Source organism: Zootermopsis nevadensis, unplaced genomic scaffold, assembly GCF_977971745.1.
Source record: "Zootermopsis nevadensis isolate Lab colony 2312 unplaced genomic scaffold, Znev_1.0 Znev_ptg000030l, whole genome shotgun sequence".
NCBI lineage: Eukaryota > Metazoa > Arthropoda > Insecta > Blattodea > Termopsidae > Zootermopsis > Zootermopsis nevadensis.
The window spans coordinates 95655-116273 of NW_028259162.1; the positions used below are offsets into that span (position 1 = coordinate 95655).

The window sequence follows — 20619 nt, forward strand, 5'->3', positions numbered from 1 at the left end:
GCAGAACGAATCTTGAGAAACGCGAACCGAAACGGTCGTGGACTATTTGAAGGAACTACCGACCGCGAAAACCTCGATTTCGCGCTGGGCTTCAAACCGAGTACCTCTGTTTTGCGAGTGAGATGCCTTACCAAAACGGAAACAAAGGAAGTGCTGCATTACTAAACAATTAACTTGTAAAGCGACGCCACAAGCAACAGCTGCTATGACTCTTGGATTTACACGCTACAATTAAGTACCTTTTGGCTCGATATACGTACTTAGTATTCGTCACGAGTGTGCAGTCCTTGACTTACGTTATTTCACTGTGCTGCATCAAACGCAGAATGGCTCGGAAAATGTGATCGCACACTACGACATTTTCCCCCCACGGGGCCAACTCCCATTGGAATAGCCAGTTTTCTGGTTGAGGTACGAACGTGGTGCCCCTAACTGGGAAACGAGCGTGAAAAAGATTCGATCCCTGGCGCAGCTAAATGTGAATGCGCGTGTAACCTTCTTGCTCCAAAAGAATCTGATGTCTTACCAGTCTCGGGCCGCGCCCAAGCCATAGCTTCTACGGTTCGGTGAACGGCTTGAGTCTACTAACAGGGGTTTCCTTTCCTCCGCCATTACGCCACAACAAGTGCAATGCTCTGACTAGAACTACCCCTTCCCGATGCATCAATAATTGAATGTATGGCAGTACTGAAACTGGATCACTGAGGTTGTCTCTGGAGACTGCAGAACCAAACACCCCTCACTATCACACAAAGAAGCAGATGTCCTTAGTACCACAGCGCACGGAAATAGAACACTAATGTGCCCTAATACCAGTTCACAAACAAGTCAAGGTAGGCTGGCAAATTGGATGCATTTTATTGTCAACGGATTTTGCACTCTTCCCAATGGAAATAGTGCCGCGTGGACAAGGGTTTACTACTACCACTACCACAAACAGCATTAATGCTGGCTGATAACATAATCTGGCTATGCATAATAGCGTAAGAGGCTTTGGTGGCATCACACAGCTAGGATAAAGGACGGACCACGCGACTGGATTGTGCAGTGACGAGGGTATTTGCCGGTGGCCAGAAACGAGACTACTCACTGGCCGCTTCCTTCTGAATCCCCCCCCCCCTCCGGCCCAGTTCCGCGGTTCTGCCGTGGGCAACTTCCAATGCGGACAAAACAATGGCTCCGTGTACTTATACCCAGGAACTGAGGATAAAACACTCTGTAAGGCTGTGCATATAAACAACTATTACATCTTATTCCATTGCGCAGTCTATCTTCAGAACCCAACAGCGAGCTCAGCATTCAAGAACGTCCGTTACTAACTAAACAAACATTCACATTCTTCATACATTAACAAATAGAACTTTAAACTTGTATCTAACGAAGTGGACTTCGATTGGGGACAATTACCCTCATACATGAATCACCAGATCATATTATTCTTCCTACATTATAAGTGCTTATTTTCTCAGCTCCTGCTACGCTGCAGTGTCATGAAAGGTGACAGGCAGTCGCTACTTCCGGTCGCCCACGTCATTTAAAGTGGAGTCCGACTCGGGTCTTCTAAGTAGGTCGTAGTTCACTTCTACTTTTCAAGGCTGCAACAACTGCGCTACAACTTATTTTCACAACACGACAATTGGAAGAGCCAAGAAACTTGTCAAGGACTGGGGTTGAATGGATTCCCTTGCATTTAAACGTACAGTATATCATAACCCTCCGCAGTCTTTACTCTTTGTGACGCATATATAACACTCATCGACTTGAATTCTGCTCTTGTCAAAGTAAAGATCTGCTACATTCGTTCTAGACCTTCCGCAGTCATTCATGGTGACGCGGAGGGGCAAAGTCCACTCGGTTCGCTCACAGATCACAATACAGTATAACGGTACCAGCGCATTCCCTTCACGTACCGACCTCGACGGCATGCAACAGGTTATTTAACGGCACCGTGCCAACTAGAGAGGTTATGTGTGGTGAGCTCAGTCAAAGCCTGGACGCACTAACTGCCCGCTCTGTGCTATACAATCTACTGCCGTGCAGTGAAGTTTCTTCAAGCTCAAAGCAACATTCTACAGCAAAATGGCATCGAATTTTAAAATAAAGACAAAAGACCCTTTCGTAGAACCGTTATGAACCTGTTGGCTCCCCGCGCTCCAGAGCAGCGGTGGAATGGCCTCGCCCGCACACCGATCACCTTGCTTTTCTCCGGGAAATTTCTTAAAATCGGCCACGACCGAAAAGAGGTAAAATTCCTAGCTTTAGAAGTTAAATACACACGCAGCCTGCATACGTTTACGTTCAAACTTCACAATTTGTGTCCCTGCATATGGTACAAGATGACGTTTGAAGCAGCGTTCTGCCATTCTGTTCTACATAGAGAACACGAGGCACCGAAGCAACGCAGAGGCAGCGGCCATGCTTCGTCTCCCCTTTCCACCCTACACAGCCCAGACAAATAACGAATAACGAATCTGACAGACGTTAACACAAAGCTTAGGAACTTACTTGAAGACCAGCTGAATGACTGTTCGCTCTCTTGAAGTTTAATGAGGTCCAATAAAATACCCCCTCCCCTCCCTCTCGCCTACCTGAATTCCCGTTCCTGCAAAACTTTCTCCACCGCGACTATCATTCTGCTCTACTTCACACAATACCACGGACAGGCGCTGAATGATTCGCGTTCAGGTCCACTGCAATTCGCGGCCAACTGGATCAACTACGCCAAGGCCTGCTCGGGGAGAATGAGGAAAATCACGAATAATTATGGCCGTGGCCCATTACCAACGTCCATATTGAAACCAGGAAACTGAGTGAGCAGCACACACATTAACGTTAGCATTAGCTATCGTTTTGGTAAGAAAGGACGAACTGCAAGCGTTTTGAGACCAAACTCAGAAGCAAAGCGTAACTCGTGCGTGACCGAACCCAACAGCCATCACGCAGACCGTCGCCTTCCCGATGTCGATACAAGTAAGCAATTTTCATTCATACGGCACCTCGATATTTCAAACGCGCGCTGAAAACTCATAATCATGACGATCGAGGCAGCAAGCACCTCTGAAACGCCAGGAAAAACTTCTACCAGGCTATATGGGGCAACATTTTGACTTCAGATTTCCTCCATCAAAACAATCCAACAACCAGAATCTCATTTCTTATCCTCTCCTTTAATGCAAAAAAATCATCTTCAGTTGATGCTCATTTCACAAGCCACTAACAGCATAGGAAAGAGAAGGTTAGAAATCTATGACATTTAGCATGCACTTCTTAAAATGTAATCAATTAAAGAAAAATTACTTGAGATTAGAGAATTATCTACTAATTGCAACATTTATAATTACTTGAAATTAGATGACAGCAGCTAAAAGACCACACAAGATTTCTAAATCAGATGCAAGTTTGCGAAGTCAGATTTAATGCAGCATGTAAAAAGAAGTTATCATGTATAACTCCGACACGCAACTTGCGATGCAGCCCATTAAGTACATAAGCTGACTACAATGAGATTACACTGTACAAGGTCCCCCTATATGTGCCAACACTGCAAAATTTGATCACACTTAATTTTGCCTCTAAAGGCTTCTGATCAGACAGTCATGCTGGAACACCATCTGCCACCATGAGAACCTGAAATCTCACATTGCAGATATGTTTATCCTTTAAATGATTCTGGTAATTAATTGCCCTTTCAGTTTTGTTACGAGGACTTCTGGAGTGTACTGAGCTCACCTTTGGCCTATACAGACATTTAAGGGCACAACTTTCTGCTTTTATGACACATTTGTTCCTAACGATTCACAATAAATTAAAGTAAAACAAAAGAAAGATCCACAACAATACAGCAATACCACAATAATCACTGGTAACTATTAATACTATCCTCTGGGTCTGAGGGATTCGCATGTTTCCTGCATTACTACATACAGAGGAAACTCGAGACATGCACGAGTTATGGAACCCCCTGTAGACTAACATCTGTCAGGTGTTACTGCTTTGTTACACACAGCTGCTGTTACAGTCCCTCCCTCCATGACCAGCAGGCGACAGGCAAGTGTGTGCTAATATCAGAAGTCAATTAGTATATATCAAATGAACGATCCCTCGTCTAAGGAGTCCTACCCGAATGTCTACAGATCGATCCAATGAAAAGTTGGGACCCGCAGTGCTCAGGCACTTGAAGAACGGGTCATTCCCAGTATCCCCAGTATATCAAATGAAGAAGAACTGCAAATTAATAATGACTAGTGACATATTTCTGTGAATGGTGTTTACTAGCATAATGCTACTATATATCTGAACATCCACCATCAAAACACATTATGCCTGCCTGTTTTAGCACCTTTCTATGAGAGTGCAAGCGAGGCACGGAGGTGAAGTGTACGTTCTAAACACCAGCAGTAGATGGATGTGGTTACTGTGCTTCCTCTAGAAGAGACAGTGTCAGTGTATTATGGGTTGTAACGCTGAGGTACACACCAGTATTTTAGAGAAACACACTGTCTCCATCTTAAGGAGTAAAGTAGGACTATGTATGGTCAGAACAACCAAGATATGGGAAAGTGGCCAACCAGAGTGAAGTAAATGGGGAATCTCCCTCTCGATTACCTACAAGTGGGACTCCCCACTGGCTCGAAGCTTCTCAACTCCAGGTAGCCAATTCCCCTTAGCCTAGTCCTTATTCTGACCCTACTTATACCACCCACTTCCCAACAACCTCACTTCAGCCCTGGAGATGGAGAAGGTATGTTTCTCCAAAGTAATGGTATGTACCTGCAAGTCCTCAGAGTGTTACAGCCCAGAAGACCAACATCAATGTAATTTTGATTTGTTACTGTCACATTCACAATTACATAATGTTTAACTTTTATTAATTACTCCCTCGTTCTAAATTTCACTGATAAAAATATAACAATTTTCCATTAAGTACTAACACTCTTACACAATGAAGAGTGCCAAGTGAAAATTTACACTTGCTCATGTACTGCTATCAGCTAACAATATCTTTTATGATGTGGAACTTGACTCTATGATTAGACATGACCTCAGAAGTTCTCACACAGTACGCAGATAGAACCTCCGCTAGATATCAGCTTCAGCCTAGGACGGTATACCACAGTATTTTAGGCCAAAGTTAATGTTATCAAAGCATGTCCTGATGAGAATATTAGAAATGGCTATTGCAATAGGACCATTTATACTCTCTTATTCAGTCATGCTGCAATTAAAGCACTTGACAACTGTAAAATATACTCTAAGTTGGTCTGGGTCTGCCAGCAGTCCCTGATGATACTGGCTGAGTACAACAAATTCATTTGATGTGGGTGCCAGGACATAAGGGGACTGACGGTAATTAAAACGTAGACTAATTAGCTAGAATGGGCTCCCTTCACTCATCTACCATACCTGAACCCACCTGTGGAATCGCTGGGACAGTATCACGGCAGGTTATAATAGACTGGATTGATACGAAACACTGAAAACATTGGCAGTCCACTTATGAACAGAATCATGCAAAAGGCTTCATATAAGAGCCTTCTGCTGAAAGTACCACTGAGCTGGTAAAGTTCAGTAGGGTCAAAACTAGACAAGTAACAGGGCTACAAAAAGGACAGTCATGTAATAGGACACCTCTTCAAATTGGGAATAGCAAACAACCCCATTTACAGAAGGTGCTACCAAGAAACAGAAACAGCCTCACATGTCCTTTGTGACTGTAAAGCTCCAGCTAAAACACAATTTTGTCATCTGGGCAGGCATTTCCTGAAACCAGGATATTATCATGAGATCTCATTCTATAGGACACTGCTTCATTGTAGGCAAAGGGCTACTTGTGGATTGATAGAACGGGGAGGCACAATGGTCATAGTGCACGCGTTGCCTTGGAATGCACCCATTTACTTACATACATATTTATACATACCACTATATACTGTTTCCAGGTGAACACCAAGCAATGCCTTCAAGCACTTCACAGACTCACAACTCACCATTTACAATTATCCTTACACTCGGACAAAACAATACAGTTGAATACAGTGACTTCAAATAACCGACAAAACATGAATCATTGTCTTTGTGGCACTAAGTAAGCAGGGCAAACAGAAATCTCTAATAATCAGATAATGAGAGCACATCAAGAAGCTAAGTAAACATTTCTGTACATAGCACAACACATATTTTGAAAATAATAAAGTTTCAAAGAAACTTACAAGTATCATGCACTAAGAAATTAAAACTATTAAGAGACAACATCTGTATACTTACCCTGCTTCTTCTGGAATCAAGGTGTACTTTTTATTCTGTCGAATTTTCAAACCAAACTTCATTTTTAATCAGGATGCTCTAAATGTCTGATGAACACAACACTTCAGTTACAAGTCACTTAACTCCCTAAGACACCTACACAGGAAAGGAGGAACCTGAGAAGTAGTCTTACTTTTCATTTGTATTACCTAACCTGTTAAGACCCAGAAATAACAAGACATGCATCAACAAACCACACAGAAAACCTTATGATTTCCATTAATTAAATACTTCTGTGGCCTAAGATCAAAGCTGTAGCTGCCTGCATCTTATGCAATTGTCTCTGGATTTGGTACTACATGAAGCTAAGGCAGTGGATTAAAATGGTTAGCTTAACAGAAGATGAGAAACATATTCTCGTGCGTTTATAAAAATGTACACAGTGCTACTGCTTCCAACTACACCTTCAAGTAAAGAAGCTTCACCCAGGAATGGAACTCGTGCACTTATAGCTTTTGAAATGCCATGAATAAATCAGTACTGTTGTAAAATTAACCAGCTCAAAATTTCAATAATTTGATATAAGTTTAATTCTTCTGTTAGTAGTATGCTATTTGGAACCTATTTAATCACTAAATAAATTATTCACACAATAAATTGTGATGAATGCATATTAATATCACAACATTCTACACATTAACAGTTCGTAAATATTATTTAAATTTTTAACGTTAGTGTAATGCCAAGATTATTATAATGAAGCTAAATGTACTGCACAAGCACCAAAACTAACAATTATCTGAACAAATGTCTGTTAATGTTTAAAGCACACCGTCTTAATTACAAATGCAAAGCACTGGTCATACAGCATTTCAGTAGTTTTGACAGGTTCATGTTATTCGTTTCCAAGTAACACTTATCAGTTGTCACATGTGACAAGTCTAATACCTGCCCCCACCCCACAGACACTCCCAGTCCATGGCAATAAAATTAAGTTTGTAATTAGTGTTTAAAAAATGACAATCACAACTTGTACCAGCACCTAATATGAAGTGTTAGTTACATTGGCAAATAACAGCAGACTGCCTATACAGCCAGCATTTCACCTAAACAATGGACAATGATTACCTACCATTCCTGTCATGCATTCAAAAACACCACAGTGAATTTTATCAAAGTATCCAAGAGAGTGCTATGAGAATTCTTAACCTGCAGGACACCAATATGGTTTGTGTGGCCTGCATATATTATCTGTAATGCCCTATATAATGAAAAACAGTTAACCTGATATCAGAATCTGTTAATGTTGCCAACACCTGGCAGTACATTTCCACGTGGGCAACCACAGCTTAATGACAAATGCCAAAGCAGCTTGAAGGGAAGCATGTAAATCACAAAAGAAATTAAATCTGATATTGTAAAACTACTGAAGGTAAGGCAGTCACATATCTTACTAACGACTGATTTTATTAAAGAAAATTACTGAGTAATATGTGACTGCAGTAGCAAGTTTGGAGCACTTTAATACAGTGACATGATATTGCAATAAACTGCTCTAATTTGTAACCTTGCAGCACACACAACAATAAGCAAAGGTAAAAGGTTGAGAATCCTGCGCTATGATATTACTACCATCAACTACAAACATCACGTCTCACTTGATATTTCATCAACTAACACTGAACATCCTGTAGCACACATATTAACTTTGTAAGCGTAACTACAACTGACAGGCTGAATGATTTCATTCCATGATACACAATGCTCCTTGAGCAACTGGCAGTCATCACCACATCAATACGACACAAATATTTGCATGTAAGAATAGGCACAGTACATACATACAGACAGACAGACATACAAAGGAGTCACCATGCATTGCAAGTGTTACATTGCGGGAAACAGACAAGAGTGAAGCTTAGCAAGTAGTACACATGCTTACTGAGGTAAGAGTTGCAGGATTTCATAACTTCAGAAATTTCACAACTCACTGTGTCTCATATTCTGAAACTATTAAGTTAATTTTCACTGCATTTAAAGGTGATTTTCAGACACTTAACATTACACTATGTAAGTAATGAAAAGTGATGAGAGGCTCCAAAATGAGATCCATATCTTATAAAATTACATAAATTTGATACATATACAAACAGATCATAAATCACTTTTGGCTAAGCTCCTTTTCCTCCCCCCAAATAAATATAATTGTTTGGAAACACAAGTCGCTGCTCAAGAAACAATTATACCGCAAACTTAACCAAACTAAGAACCTTTTAATTTGACAGTTGAATAACACAATTCAGAGTAAACTTGATGACCTTTGGAATAGAGATTAAGAAAAGGGATAATAGAGTGATATTGTCTGAAAGGAAAAAATGGTAACAGTGGGAATATGTACAGATACATCAAGGTACCACCAACACACAAAACACGTATTCAACAGACTGATTGTGCCTGACTGAGCATGTAAACGTTTAACAGTGATAATACCCAACCTTGAACCTTAACCAGTAGAATGTCCATGTCCCTTAGTTACCAGAAAACTTAAATATCAGGGAAAAAAAAGGATGTGAACTGTGACTGTGAATAAAAGTGTGGCAACGCATGCCGGCACTATCAGTGATGATTGTATTCCAGTGGCCACCACAGCACAGCACAGTCAGCACGTTTCAAGCACTGTGTGACCTCAGCACGTAGGAATAGAAGAAACGTAAAGAAAACCACTGCTACAAAATCCTCATTGGATTTTTCACCATTCAGTTCATCTTTGCACAGATACTGGTATACATCATAATATCTAACCAAACACTGATTAAGCTGAAATTTAGGCATTACGGCAGCAGCCTCGAGTCATACAAAAATCCCTTTTCTAATCGTGAGTGGTATATAAAGTGCTACAGCTAAAATCACAGAAAAATTTAAAATGACAGTCATTTCATAATTCTCAGTGAAGAGAGACAGAAATATGCTTCTACTGCCCACAGGCATCAAGTTATTGCCAAAGCAACTCTTCAGATCAAAATCTTTTAAATGAAATTAAATATTTATCTTACAACATTCTATACCTTTTTGTCTGAAACATTTTTCAGTTAAGTATATATGGCTTCTTCTGAGCTGTTGCGTAGTGTAGTCTGGTAGAAGTTTACCGACATTTCCAAGGTTCTTGCCTTACAATGGAGACAGAAAGGACCTATAATACGTCAGTAAACTTCTACCATACTATGTGGCGCAACAATCCAAAAGACAGCCATCTTCAGACTCACTGCCATGAAAACCAAAAATATTACAACCACAGTATTTCCTAAACCTGGTCTCTCTATGAACCTCATTTGAGAACAATCAGAACACTTGAAAGTCCTCTAAAATTATAAAATGATACTTCTTTTTCAACAGTTTCTGCCACAACTGTCCCTTTCTGTCCTCACAAGTAAGCCATTGACTTGGCCCATTCTCACACCTAAACCTTTAAGCAGTGTCTCCCACATCAAAGGTAGTAAGTGTTGCCGTACATAGTTATGACCACATAATGAAACTTCATTCCAAGACAAACAAAAATTCACATTATAATGTTCAGTTACACACTTTTTTCTGAAGAATCTATCGAGGAACAAATTCAGTGTGGACAAAATAGCTGTTGTTACCTTATGCAATGCATGGAGTCCTTGTTCAATTATCCTACTCAAAAATATACTTCTATTTTGCTTAATTTTCATATTTCATAACAAAAGAAAAGATTACAGTATCATGCCTGTTTTCAAGTCCCTGTCCCCATAATAATCTCCTAACCACATGGTAGATTTTTATGAAATGTGGTATACATGTCATGCCACCCAGAAATGTCACATCATTTTTGAGGCTCTGATTTAGGTTAACATTTTTTATTACAAACACCACAAAAATTTTGAATATGCATTTTGTAGACAGGTGCATGGAGTTTCAATAAATAAGGAAATTATGCAATTAAGTGACATATCTCAAGGTGAAATTTCCACTTACATGGATTTAAAACACCTGTAAGTTGGGGGGAGGGGGGAAGAAGAACACCCACAATGACTACCATCTTTAAAAAACAGGAAAAAATATTTCATTCAGGTTTGGTAGAGATTTATAATAAATAACAATAAGAAATTTCTCATTCAGTGATTAACCACTTAAACACTCTGAAACACAAAAAACTTATAGATTTTGTGCAGTTATGTTATTTTGCTAACTATAACAAGAACATGGCATGCTGAGGTGAAGTGGTATGACAGAAACATCAAACCAAAGTTGGTGAGTAATGGAACATGACATCATATGTTCTCTCTCCTTCTCCCTGCAATTTAACACAAAGTAATATGTGCGACTTACTTTAGGACATCTGGGAGTATTCCCTTCAATGTGACAGTAACAGCATCCAGGCCAGGTGCAATGCTGACACCCTCCACACCTTCAACGTCCACCAGCTTCTGTTTCAGCAATTCGCCATCCATCTTTGACTTGGCACCACCTACCATTAAATAAACTTATCAAAGTAAAACAAACTTCATGAAATGTTCTGACATGCCAGCAGCAGGACAGACTTAGTCAAATCTGAAGGAATGAAAAACAGCAAAATGTGTTTATGTTCAAAACTGAATAAAATCATGATATAAAAAGGATAATCATATATACTTGTAAATAAAATGAGTAGAAGAAAAATTCAATATATTTCATATACTCCAAAGGACCAACTGTGAAGAAAAGCATATTAAAATTTATTAAAGGAAGAGGCACGATAAGATATACGTCCAAATTAGCTTCGACCACCACCAATATATGCAATGGCCATTACTCACCTGTAAAGTAGAAAACCACATCTTCGATTCCACTTGAATGTTTTTCAGATGCCTCAAGACTCTTTTCAGAGATTTTCCCTCCAAGAATCCCTGGAGAGAGTTTTGCCTGAGGTGCAAATGTTACACACATGTCACCCCTCTCTAGCAACACCCCACTGCCTGCTGCTCCCTCAAGCTGTTCAATATTTGATTCCATTGTTGGCCTGTGTGTCATTCCTTGAACTAATGGAACTGCTGTGCTAAAAGCCATTTTCACAAATGGCTAAAATTTTATTAAAATCAAGTTGAATTAAATTAAAAGTTTCATCTGATAAGTCTGTAGCCAACAGACATAGACCAGAACCTGCAACAAAAAATAAGAGAAAAGGGAAATCATACAAGGGTTAAGCTACTAAACGTTTCTGGTTACTGCAGTCTCTGTATGGACATAGCACAAAACCCTTTACCAGTAACACTTTAAACAAGAACAGCTGATGTGTGTTTCAATGGACCTTACACAGTAATCATATTTTTTAAGAAGCAAATATTAAAATGTTTCACCAAAATTCCATAAAATTATGTAAGAAAGGAATGCCAACACATGCAATAAAAAACTAAGTAACATAAATAAATGAATCACAACTCGTGTGGGTAGAAATATATTTTTTCAGATGGGAATTATCTAACTGCACAGTACAGTTCTTCATACACAGTTAATAGTTTTTCTGCTGTTACAAAACCCTAAAGTTCATCACTGTGACCACAAAATCCTATGACTAACATGAATATGAATTGTGAATTAGTTCAGTCCATGATGAATGGTGATTATGGGTCAAAAAAACACAAACCACTATCTGTAAGTTAAGTCTCCTTATAATATAAAATTAATTTTTATTTCCTTTGTTTGTTTCAGCACCTGCCATTGATAAGTACTCACTCTTTGTTACCTTAAATAATATAGTAAAATGTAATGGAAAGAAAGAAGTCCACAGACAATAAATAATACAGCAAATGGTTATGTGGTGAAAACAGACCTATTTATTCAACACAACGCAATATTATGCAACCAACCACACCATTCTGTTTATTACCCACACTTCAGTGCCTTCACTGGCTGGGTAATCACTAGCCTTTGTCAGATTATATGTACCATTCTGTATGATCTCTGGGTAATAAATGCTTCAAAATATAAAATGCCTTTCTGCAGATTTTTTAAAACATCAAATTGGTATATCCTATATTTATTCGTGAATAACTTACCAAACACACATTCATAAAAATGTGCATGTTGCAGACATGACTGTGTACTTCTTAACCCTTTCTAATGCAGTGCTCACACTCCATAAGGGTTGGTATATAAGTACAGTGAACAATACATTGATGTAGTGCATTAAATGTGATATATTTATAGACACTACAATTCTCAATATTCCCTATAACATCCATAAAACTTAATATGTAAACAATAAAAGCTTTCTAGATACCTGACAGTTATGCACTGTGTACTTATGAGGTCCCATCCATATTACTGTTCAACAATTTTACCTTGACTTTTACTTTAACACAAGGTCATAATGAAATGTGTCCATAATGCTACTGATCCTGCACTAGGGTCATTTGCACAGCATTGTCATTCTTCAATATTACACCATTGAATCATTACAAGATTATGAAGATAATTTTGGTGTTACCTAATCTACAAAAACTGATCTGATAAGTATACCATGAACGAACTATTATCTGCCAGTAATCATTTGCGTGTTAATTAAAACCTATACTACAGTTTATTATTAGAAGCTTCGGCGGCGACTAAATTAAATAAAATCTTTTCGGATAATCAGCTGCGTCAAATGGTTACACGAAGAAACTAATGTTTCGAGAACCATGTTCCCTTCATTGGGGTTCTGATGAACCACTGTCCGATACTTTATTGAATCTATACTACAATATTTATAATGAGCAGAAATATTAGTAGTGCCATTGGCAGTAAAATACTAATGACAGGAATGCCATTCATATTGAAAACAACAGATCTATATTTTCACAAACCTAACCTAGAATATAAAAGCTGAACAATAATCTCCAACTTTACCTGTAGCACTAAAACGCTAAAAGTGTTTGAATCTAAAGTTTTTTATCAATATACTGTTATAATACCTGACGACATGAATTTCTATTACGACCATGCACATGATTCAGTTTCAAAATGCACTGCGAAAATAGCTCTTGACACTTCACTTCTTATTCTCAAGCCTCCATACTTTTTGAGATATGAACCAGTTATTCAAACGAGAACTCAAGCAACAAAAAATCAGATAATAGCATAGAACTCACAGACATAAATAACCAGTTCACAGATTAATATATGTAACACGTAATGACAAGTACAGGTTATTAAAAGTTTTCATGAATAGGAAAGAATAGATTTACATTCCATAGTTATGACAGTAATATACAGTCAACTACAGTATTACCGCAAAAATTAATTACACAAGAAAGCTTCACTGCTGTTGCTTACATGTGAAATAATTTCTTATCATCCGCAAAAAGTATGGGTTCAGACTTAGAGTTAATGGTTGTAGGTAGATCATTGTTATAAATGAGGAAAAACAGAGGAACAAGTTCTGAATCATGAAGAACTCCATATTTTATAATGCCGCAACTTGAATAGGTGCTGTTAGTTGAATCTGGTGGTGCTAACAGTAACTGTAATAAATGTAGTTGCATATCTAATATAATGTATACATAGTATCACAATGGGCTTATTTTACACATTGAACAAGCTTTTGATATTGTTTACTTTGCTTTGAATACATCAGTACCAAACAGCTGATTCAGGCACTAGTGTGCGCATGTGCTAGAGATGTTCGTATGTCAATAATTATGTTTAAGCGACGTGGAGTAAATTGAGTGCCGTTACCAGTGTTGTAATGATGAGTTTATGTTCCTGGATGTAAGTGCTCAGTAATTTGTTTGTATAAAGTACTGACAATGAATCACACTCTGATTTTACTAATATCATTTACACTCTTTCTTTTCAGGTTAATACCGCTAAAACTTTTCCTTCCCGCTATAATAGCAGTTTTATTAATTTTAATTGTTGGGCTTCCATCTCTTATTATTGCTTCACGATACGTAAGTACCTAGTGCAAGTAATTTGTATTCTTAAGAGTAAAATAAACAGAATTTATAGAATATATAAATGACTACATATTAGAAAAAATGTATACATGTTGCATCACTAATAATTCGTTTGTTGCAAGTATTATTGTTTCCAGATGTCATCTATTCTCATTGGTATTTGCCATTCTTTTCTGGAGTCTTCATGAAGACACACATGGACCATAACCCACTTTATAGCCTTTTCTTTCCTGGTGCCTCTTGTGACAGTTCTCCAGAGCAATGAATAATCACGTACAGACAACCTACCACCTTAAGCCTACCTACTCATGTGGCCTTGATATGGAAAGTGAAGGTTTAAATTGTGTTCTTCTGGTGTCTGATGCCAAGTACTCATACAGATGGTCACCAAGCATTGTGGAAGAATCTGCTGTCTTGTCCTAAATATTAACTATCTGCATGACTACATGATCACAATCTAAGCCCTTTTTGTTTCTAGTATTGCAGGAAGAAAAGGGAATCCTTGTCTAAGGATGGAGTACTTCATGTTGGGTTCTTCCATCCATACTGTAACGCAGGTGGAGGAGGGGAGCGAGTTCTCTGGTGTGCAATCAAGGCACTACAAGTTCGGTAAATGCAGCATCTGCAGTAAACGTGTTAGACCAACAGGAGAGGGGAAGAAGTATTTTTCACTTTCATATTAACAAACTGGAAGTATTACACAATGGTCATATGAAATCACATAAACCAACTTTCCACAGTCATGCTGAATACATGTAATGTTCCTGTCAACAAGGCTGAAATATGGATAGTCATTTAACTACACATTTCTTAAAATTACATCAAAGTATTATTTTGTGTCAGGTTTTAACAAGAAACATTTGAAAATCAGATTCTGAAAGCTTACACATTAAGGACTTTGGCAGTTTGTACTTTTCACCTAATACTGTTTGGATGATAGAAAGGAGAGATGGGTAAGACATGTAGCAAGTATGGACCAAACAGTAAGTACACACAAAATGTTGGTAGGGAAGAAAATCCTTCGGATACCCAGATAAAATTCAGAATATTAACCATTTCCTTTACTATGTCATGTTACTGCTAGCAGAAATTTTGCTTACATTATTGGGAGAATCTCAGTTTTACTCATTACTGACACTGACATTTATTAATCTGTTGGTTATAGTTTATAATGTTTGACATGACTTCCTGGGCCAGTGTCCACTTCTAAAGATGGTTATATTTTTACTGATTATTTACAGGAGAATATTTGTTAGCTTAAAAGACTAACCTTCTTTATCTCTGAAGTACATGACATTAAAATAAACTAGACATGATTAACAACCAAACCTGGATAAGGGAATTGGTTAAAAATAGATCTTGGAGAAATAGGCCATAAAGATGTGATGGTGACTGGGAGGAATCATTTGACGTCAAGGAAATTACTTGATCACCTGAATAATTGCTAGTTAAATCCAGAAAGCTTAAAAATTTCAGTATGTTTAACTTTGTACTTTTGTTAGTATGCTGCTTCTTACATTGCCATTGTTGCATAATTTGTAATTTATTTTTCAGACACACTCATGTGAAGATTGTAGTTTATACAGGAGATTTAGATGCTTCTCCTGAAGAAATCTTGAAACGCGCTGAAAAGAGATTCAACATAAAATTAATAGATCCTATTCAGTTCGTATACTTACGGCGGCGGAGATGGGTCGAAGCCGACATGTATCCATACTTCACACTGTTAGGGCAGAGTCTAGGCTCCATTGTGCTTGGAACAGAGGCACTTACAGCATTTATTCCAGGTTAGGATTCAGCAAATTTTTAAGACATGCACATTTGCTTGATAAGGACCACTGCAACAAAAGTTGTCAGTAACTTTATCTTTCAAAAACGTGCAGTATGTTGGCTCATCTGTTGTTTATACTATACCTTTAACAGTAAATTGCTGTGGATAGTCAAATTCAGTGCTGGAAAGTATCTCTCTGTATCTTTGTTGTAGATCTTTACGTCGACACGATGGGCTATGCATTCACGCTGCCGCTTTTCAAGTTTGTTGGAGGCTGTAACGTGGCTTGCTATGTCCATTACCCAACCATTACTGGTGACATGTTGAGGCGAGTGTCAGGACATGTGATTGCTCATAACAACCGTCCATATGTTGCCCGCAGTCCATTTCTTACAGCGGGGAAACTCCTGTATTATAGACTGTTTGCATGGGTAATGACTTTTCATTAAGTTATGTAATGAACCTTTGTAAGAGTAGAGGAGTCGTGGTTGGTGCTCTGAAAGAGAAACACCAGTTTCTAACAAGTTCCTTGCACTGTGTGGTCAGTATAAGTCTGTAGAATGCTGTGGAGGTATTATACATGTGAATGGGACAGACTGAGTAGTTGAATTTTGAAAATAACTCATTATGGACTGACCTTGTGTAATAAGACATTCTTTTTCATAGCACTTTTGTTTTTGCAATAGCCGTGCTACATACAAATTTATGTAAAAAGTTATTATATCAGTTTTGTTTAGTACTTCTGTTTGTGTACTGTAGCTGATGATATTCATGCTAAAATGTTGTGTGTTCCATACACAAAACTGAAATTGAGTTATCTCACTGTACTTGTGTGACATGTTTTGATTAAACTGTCATCAAAGCATGTTAATTAAACAAGCGTGTGTATTTGTTCTTTGAGACACTGACATTCACCTGGTGAATTACTTCCATAATTTAAAACTTGTTATAGACTGCTAAAAATGTTAGAAAGTTGATATTCCTGTGATGATCATCATGAATGGTAAGTACGTAAGGAAAATTGTTAATATAAACGTAGGTCTTTAAGAAAATATAATGTGTTATGGCAAGGAAATGCCCCCCAAGCATACAGGCTAAGATTATTCAGGAAATAAAGTTTCTTATGAACAGAACGAGCAACTTCAGACTTCCAGATTACTGTAAAGTGACTGACATGAATGAGAAGTGGGTGAAATACAGAAAGACATACACAAATTGCAACACTGCCCTCACCATTATTTTTATGCACATTTGTAATGGTCAATGTTGCACGCTTCATTACTACGTTCATGCCCTCTGGCAGTGTCATGGACTGGTATGCCAGCGTCTGAATACTTAATACTCCAGTCATATGTCTGATGCTGAATATGAACAACCCATGTCACATAAACATATGTGCAATATACCACAAACATAATATTCACATGTAACACAAACAATACTACTACCTGAGTGAGCATACACCAAGTGGCTGCAGCTGATTGGCTCACAAGGTCACGTGACACTAGATGTGCATACGTGTCCACAACTTGGTCACCATCGTTTGTGTTGCACATTTCAAGGTGTGGCATCACAGAACCGCCAAGACATTCTTGTGCAACAGCTGACCATGCTATCCCTCTGTTCAGCTGTATGGTTGGGTTGGTCGGTGCTCAGACATGGTGATGGTGAATTCTAGTTGGACAGAAGACCACATCAATGAGCTCTGGCTGTGCTCCTTGAAGACCCATCGTGTCTATCCTCCGTGTGATGTGGAAGACATGAAAAAGCTGCTACTCTCATCAGAAAACAGTAAGTCACAAAATGGTAAGGAAATCAAGTATGAATGGTCTTCGTGGTTTAAAATATGTCATCGGAAATTGGAACACATTAGCTTCTGGTCAGGCAAAACATAAATACTGTAAAGAGAAACACAGAAACTTTACCAGACACTAGCAAGAACAATGGAGCTACTTCGAAGGTGCTAGCTTTAATCTGCCAGTGACATCAGGCCATCACAGAATCATTACGCTATCTGAGCCCAGACATTTGCAGCAGTGGGAGAAGTGAATAACCTTGGTGGTAATTATGTAGAGTAGGGGACAGATGCAAGTATGTCACGGAGTGTTATTTGTATTGATTTGTTGTGCCCATAGTGCATATTGAACAAATACAGAAAACTTCTTCCATAGGTCCATATGAAATCTAAGACTATGCTCTTAGTTGAGAACACGGAGCTTTCATATTCTTAATGTACTGTTCTCTCAAAACATGTATACTCACATCAATGAATCCATAGGTGCAGAGCAACAAGCATCGCTGAAAAGCAAAACTGACTCGAAGAAAGCAAGAAATCTTATAAAAATTGTATCGGTTGGCCAGTTCAGGCCCGAGAAGGATCACCCACTTCAGCTAAGAGCGATGTACGAGTTACGGCAGCTTGTTCCTGAAAATGTGTGGGACAATGTGAGTAAACAGCTGAAAACATGGCTATAAATATAACTGACAAATTCAGAAAGAAACTCTGTTTTAATATAACATTTCTTTGTAACACATTCATCTAGTATTGAGAGTCTTTCCAATCATTTGGCTGTTAAGCTGTATTCACACAAAATATTGTGTGTTGGTAGATAATGCTGGTATTTGTGGGGTCTTGCCGGAACAGAGAGGATCAGGATAGAATCAAAGACATGCAAGATTTGTGCAAGCATTTGTCTTTGGAGAACAATGTCCAGTTCAAAGTTAATGTCAGCTATGATGAGCTCAAGAAAGAACTGCAGGAAGGAACAATCGGCTTGCACGCTATGTGGAATGAACATTTTGGCATTGGTAAGAAATTCGTTGGTGAAAAATCATTAAATGTAATGATAGATTTAATTCTGGAATTAAGATTGCCATTTCATCATCTTGACATACATTGAGGGAAATGTTTCCTTTAAGTGCCGTATTTGAGCTTTGGTGATTTTAGCAATTTATGAAAAGCAGATCTGATAGGGATTATGGTGTATATTACAGGTGTGGTGGAATGTATGGCTGCAGGACTCATTATGGTGGCACATCGATCTGGCGGCCCACTTATGGATATTATTATGGAATCAGAAGGAAGTCGGAATGGCTTCCTGGCAGAAGATGAAACTGAATATGCTCAGGCTATTGCCACCATATTGAAATTATCTTCACAGACAAGAAAACAGATTCAGGATGCTGCAAGGTGAGTGAAATACAATCTTTAATGAAGCATTTATTTCTTCATATTAATTTCTGTTTCTCCATGAGAATAATAAGATATTTTCCTCTCATATTAAAAGACTATTCATTTTCAAATGTGGAAAGGAATTTGTTCTCTGCTTACCATCTTTTCTGATCCTTCTTAAATTTACTTTCAGGGCATCAGTAGATCGGTTTTCTGTAGAAGAATTTGAAAAGGGATTCTTAAGAGCCATGGACCCTTTTTTTAGAACACACAGTGAAACATAAAAGTGAACATACTTATACACTTTATTTAAGAACAGAAGTTCGATAAGGAAAAGAAGATACTGACTGAAGATAAATGTTAACAGCAAGTAGCATTTATAAGTGCTAATGATTCCTTGACACACACACAAAAACTATTTGCTACAGCTGTTAATGCTAAGACCCTTCATGAAGCCTCATCCATTTTCTGTAGTCTATAGCATATTTGTTCCAAATATAAATTGCTAATTTACATGAAACCAGCAAAGTCTATGTCTCATGCATGATTTAAACTACTCCAAATAATATCCACATAACTGGGTACCTGTACCGAGTAAATTAATTAGGTAATATAATTATTTTTATGAAAAATAATATTTCTTATTATCAGCAGTAACAAACAAGTTACGTGAAAACAGAAGCTGCAGAAAAGTTTTGTGACACTTTCCAAATAACAACGGAGACCTGTTGACAACTATTAACATTTTGAGAAAGGTCTTTTGGGTATAAATTCAGAAAATAAAATTTATAAGTCATTAATTTATAAAAATAAAGAATGTTATTGGTATAATAACATCCTAAATTTATATTTTATGGCATCAGAAAGCATACAGCATAAGGAGAACTGAAGATACAGGCAACAATCACAGTGTGTACTAAACTGTGAAATGTTTATTTTTCATAAACTGTTTATAAGTGTCTGCAAGGTGGCATATGAAGCAACTTGCCAGTGAATAATCATGTCTTTGTACCATCTGATGTATAAAGGCTGTTGTGTATTGTGTCTATTGAATTAAATGCCTTATAAAAGTAATTTACTATCCTTTATCCTTCCTGTTCAGATTGTTAGCACTTATACCATTACAGTGACCTGGAAGAAAGTGAAGTTCCGAGCTACTAATATAATAGTAAATCCATGCTCAAATATAATAACAATTGTTCAAGACAAATTTATGGCTCTTACAATTTCTGCTTTGTGTTGAGAATACTTCTCTCACTAACCACTTAAGGAATGAATGTATCCACTCTGTATTCTATGTTCAGAATGTCTGGAGAGACTTAACTGATTGGTAGGCATGAGAATGGAGTTTTACTTCCATGCCACGGTGCTTAGAAACAAGCACAACTTTGTGTTTAAAACTTCTTCAGTCTTAGCAAACAATTCTGCAATTCTACAAAGTCTTTATTGCTTTAGGAAAATAAATTTGCATATGAATACGACATAAACATTACAGA

The 20619-nt window shown here is 37.9% G+C and overlaps 2 protein-coding genes and 1 long non-coding RNA gene across 10 annotated transcripts in view; 1 reads left to right on the top strand and 2 right to left on the bottom strand.

The window, feature by feature from the left end:
* ATP7 (copper-transporting ATPase 1) overlaps nucleotides 1–13679 on the bottom strand; it is a 39485-nt gene extending 25806 nt beyond the window's left edge. Inside the window, exons 1-3 of one of the 7 annotated variants that reach the window (XM_087358394.1) lie at nucleotides 13558–13679; nucleotides 11061–11403; nucleotides 10594–10732 (exon numbers count right to left, since the gene is read on the bottom strand). In XM_087358394.1, coding sequence (XP_087214520.1) covers nucleotides 10594–10732; nucleotides 11061–11310 — 389 coding nt within the window. In that variant the 5' untranslated portion in view covers nucleotides 11311–11403; nucleotides 13558–13679. Of the gene's footprint in view, nucleotides 1–526; nucleotides 823–6264; nucleotides 6448–10593; nucleotides 10733–11060; nucleotides 11404–12523; nucleotides 12543–13131; nucleotides 13326–13557 lie in introns of those variants that run through there. The other 6 variants (XM_087358397.1, XM_087358392.1, XM_087358393.1 and 3 more) reach the window with 6 other exon arrangements.
* Nucleotides 13680–13765: 86 nt separating this feature from the next.
* On the top strand, nucleotides 13766–20197 carry Alg11 (ALG11 alpha-1,2-mannosyltransferase). 2 transcript variants are annotated; one of them, XM_022070680.2, is made up of 10 exons: nucleotides 13766–13992; nucleotides 14081–14174; nucleotides 14659–14789; nucleotides 15735–15967; nucleotides 16165–16382; nucleotides 17580–17757; nucleotides 18230–18396; nucleotides 18561–18759; nucleotides 18946–19141; nucleotides 19317–20197. In XM_022070680.2, the coding sequence occupies exons 1-10, from the start codon at nucleotides 13970–13972 to the stop codon at nucleotides 19405–19407; spliced, it is 1530 nt and encodes a 509-aa protein (XP_021926372.1). In that variant the 5' UTR covers nucleotides 13766–13969; the 3' UTR covers nucleotides 19408–20197. The 2 variants fall into 2 exon arrangements, with proteins under 2 accessions (XP_021926372.1, XP_021926373.1); XM_022070681.2 differs by having other exon boundaries at nucleotides 17580–17742.
* On the bottom strand, nucleotides 14843–17580 carry LOC147872089 (uncharacterized). Its single transcript, XR_015537762.1, has 2 exons — nucleotides 17400–17580; nucleotides 14843–16447 (listed from the first exon to the last, which is right to left on the bottom strand). It is a non-coding gene; the product is annotated as an uncharacterized LOC147872089 (long non-coding RNA).
* Nucleotides 20198–20619: the final 422 nt, after the last annotated feature.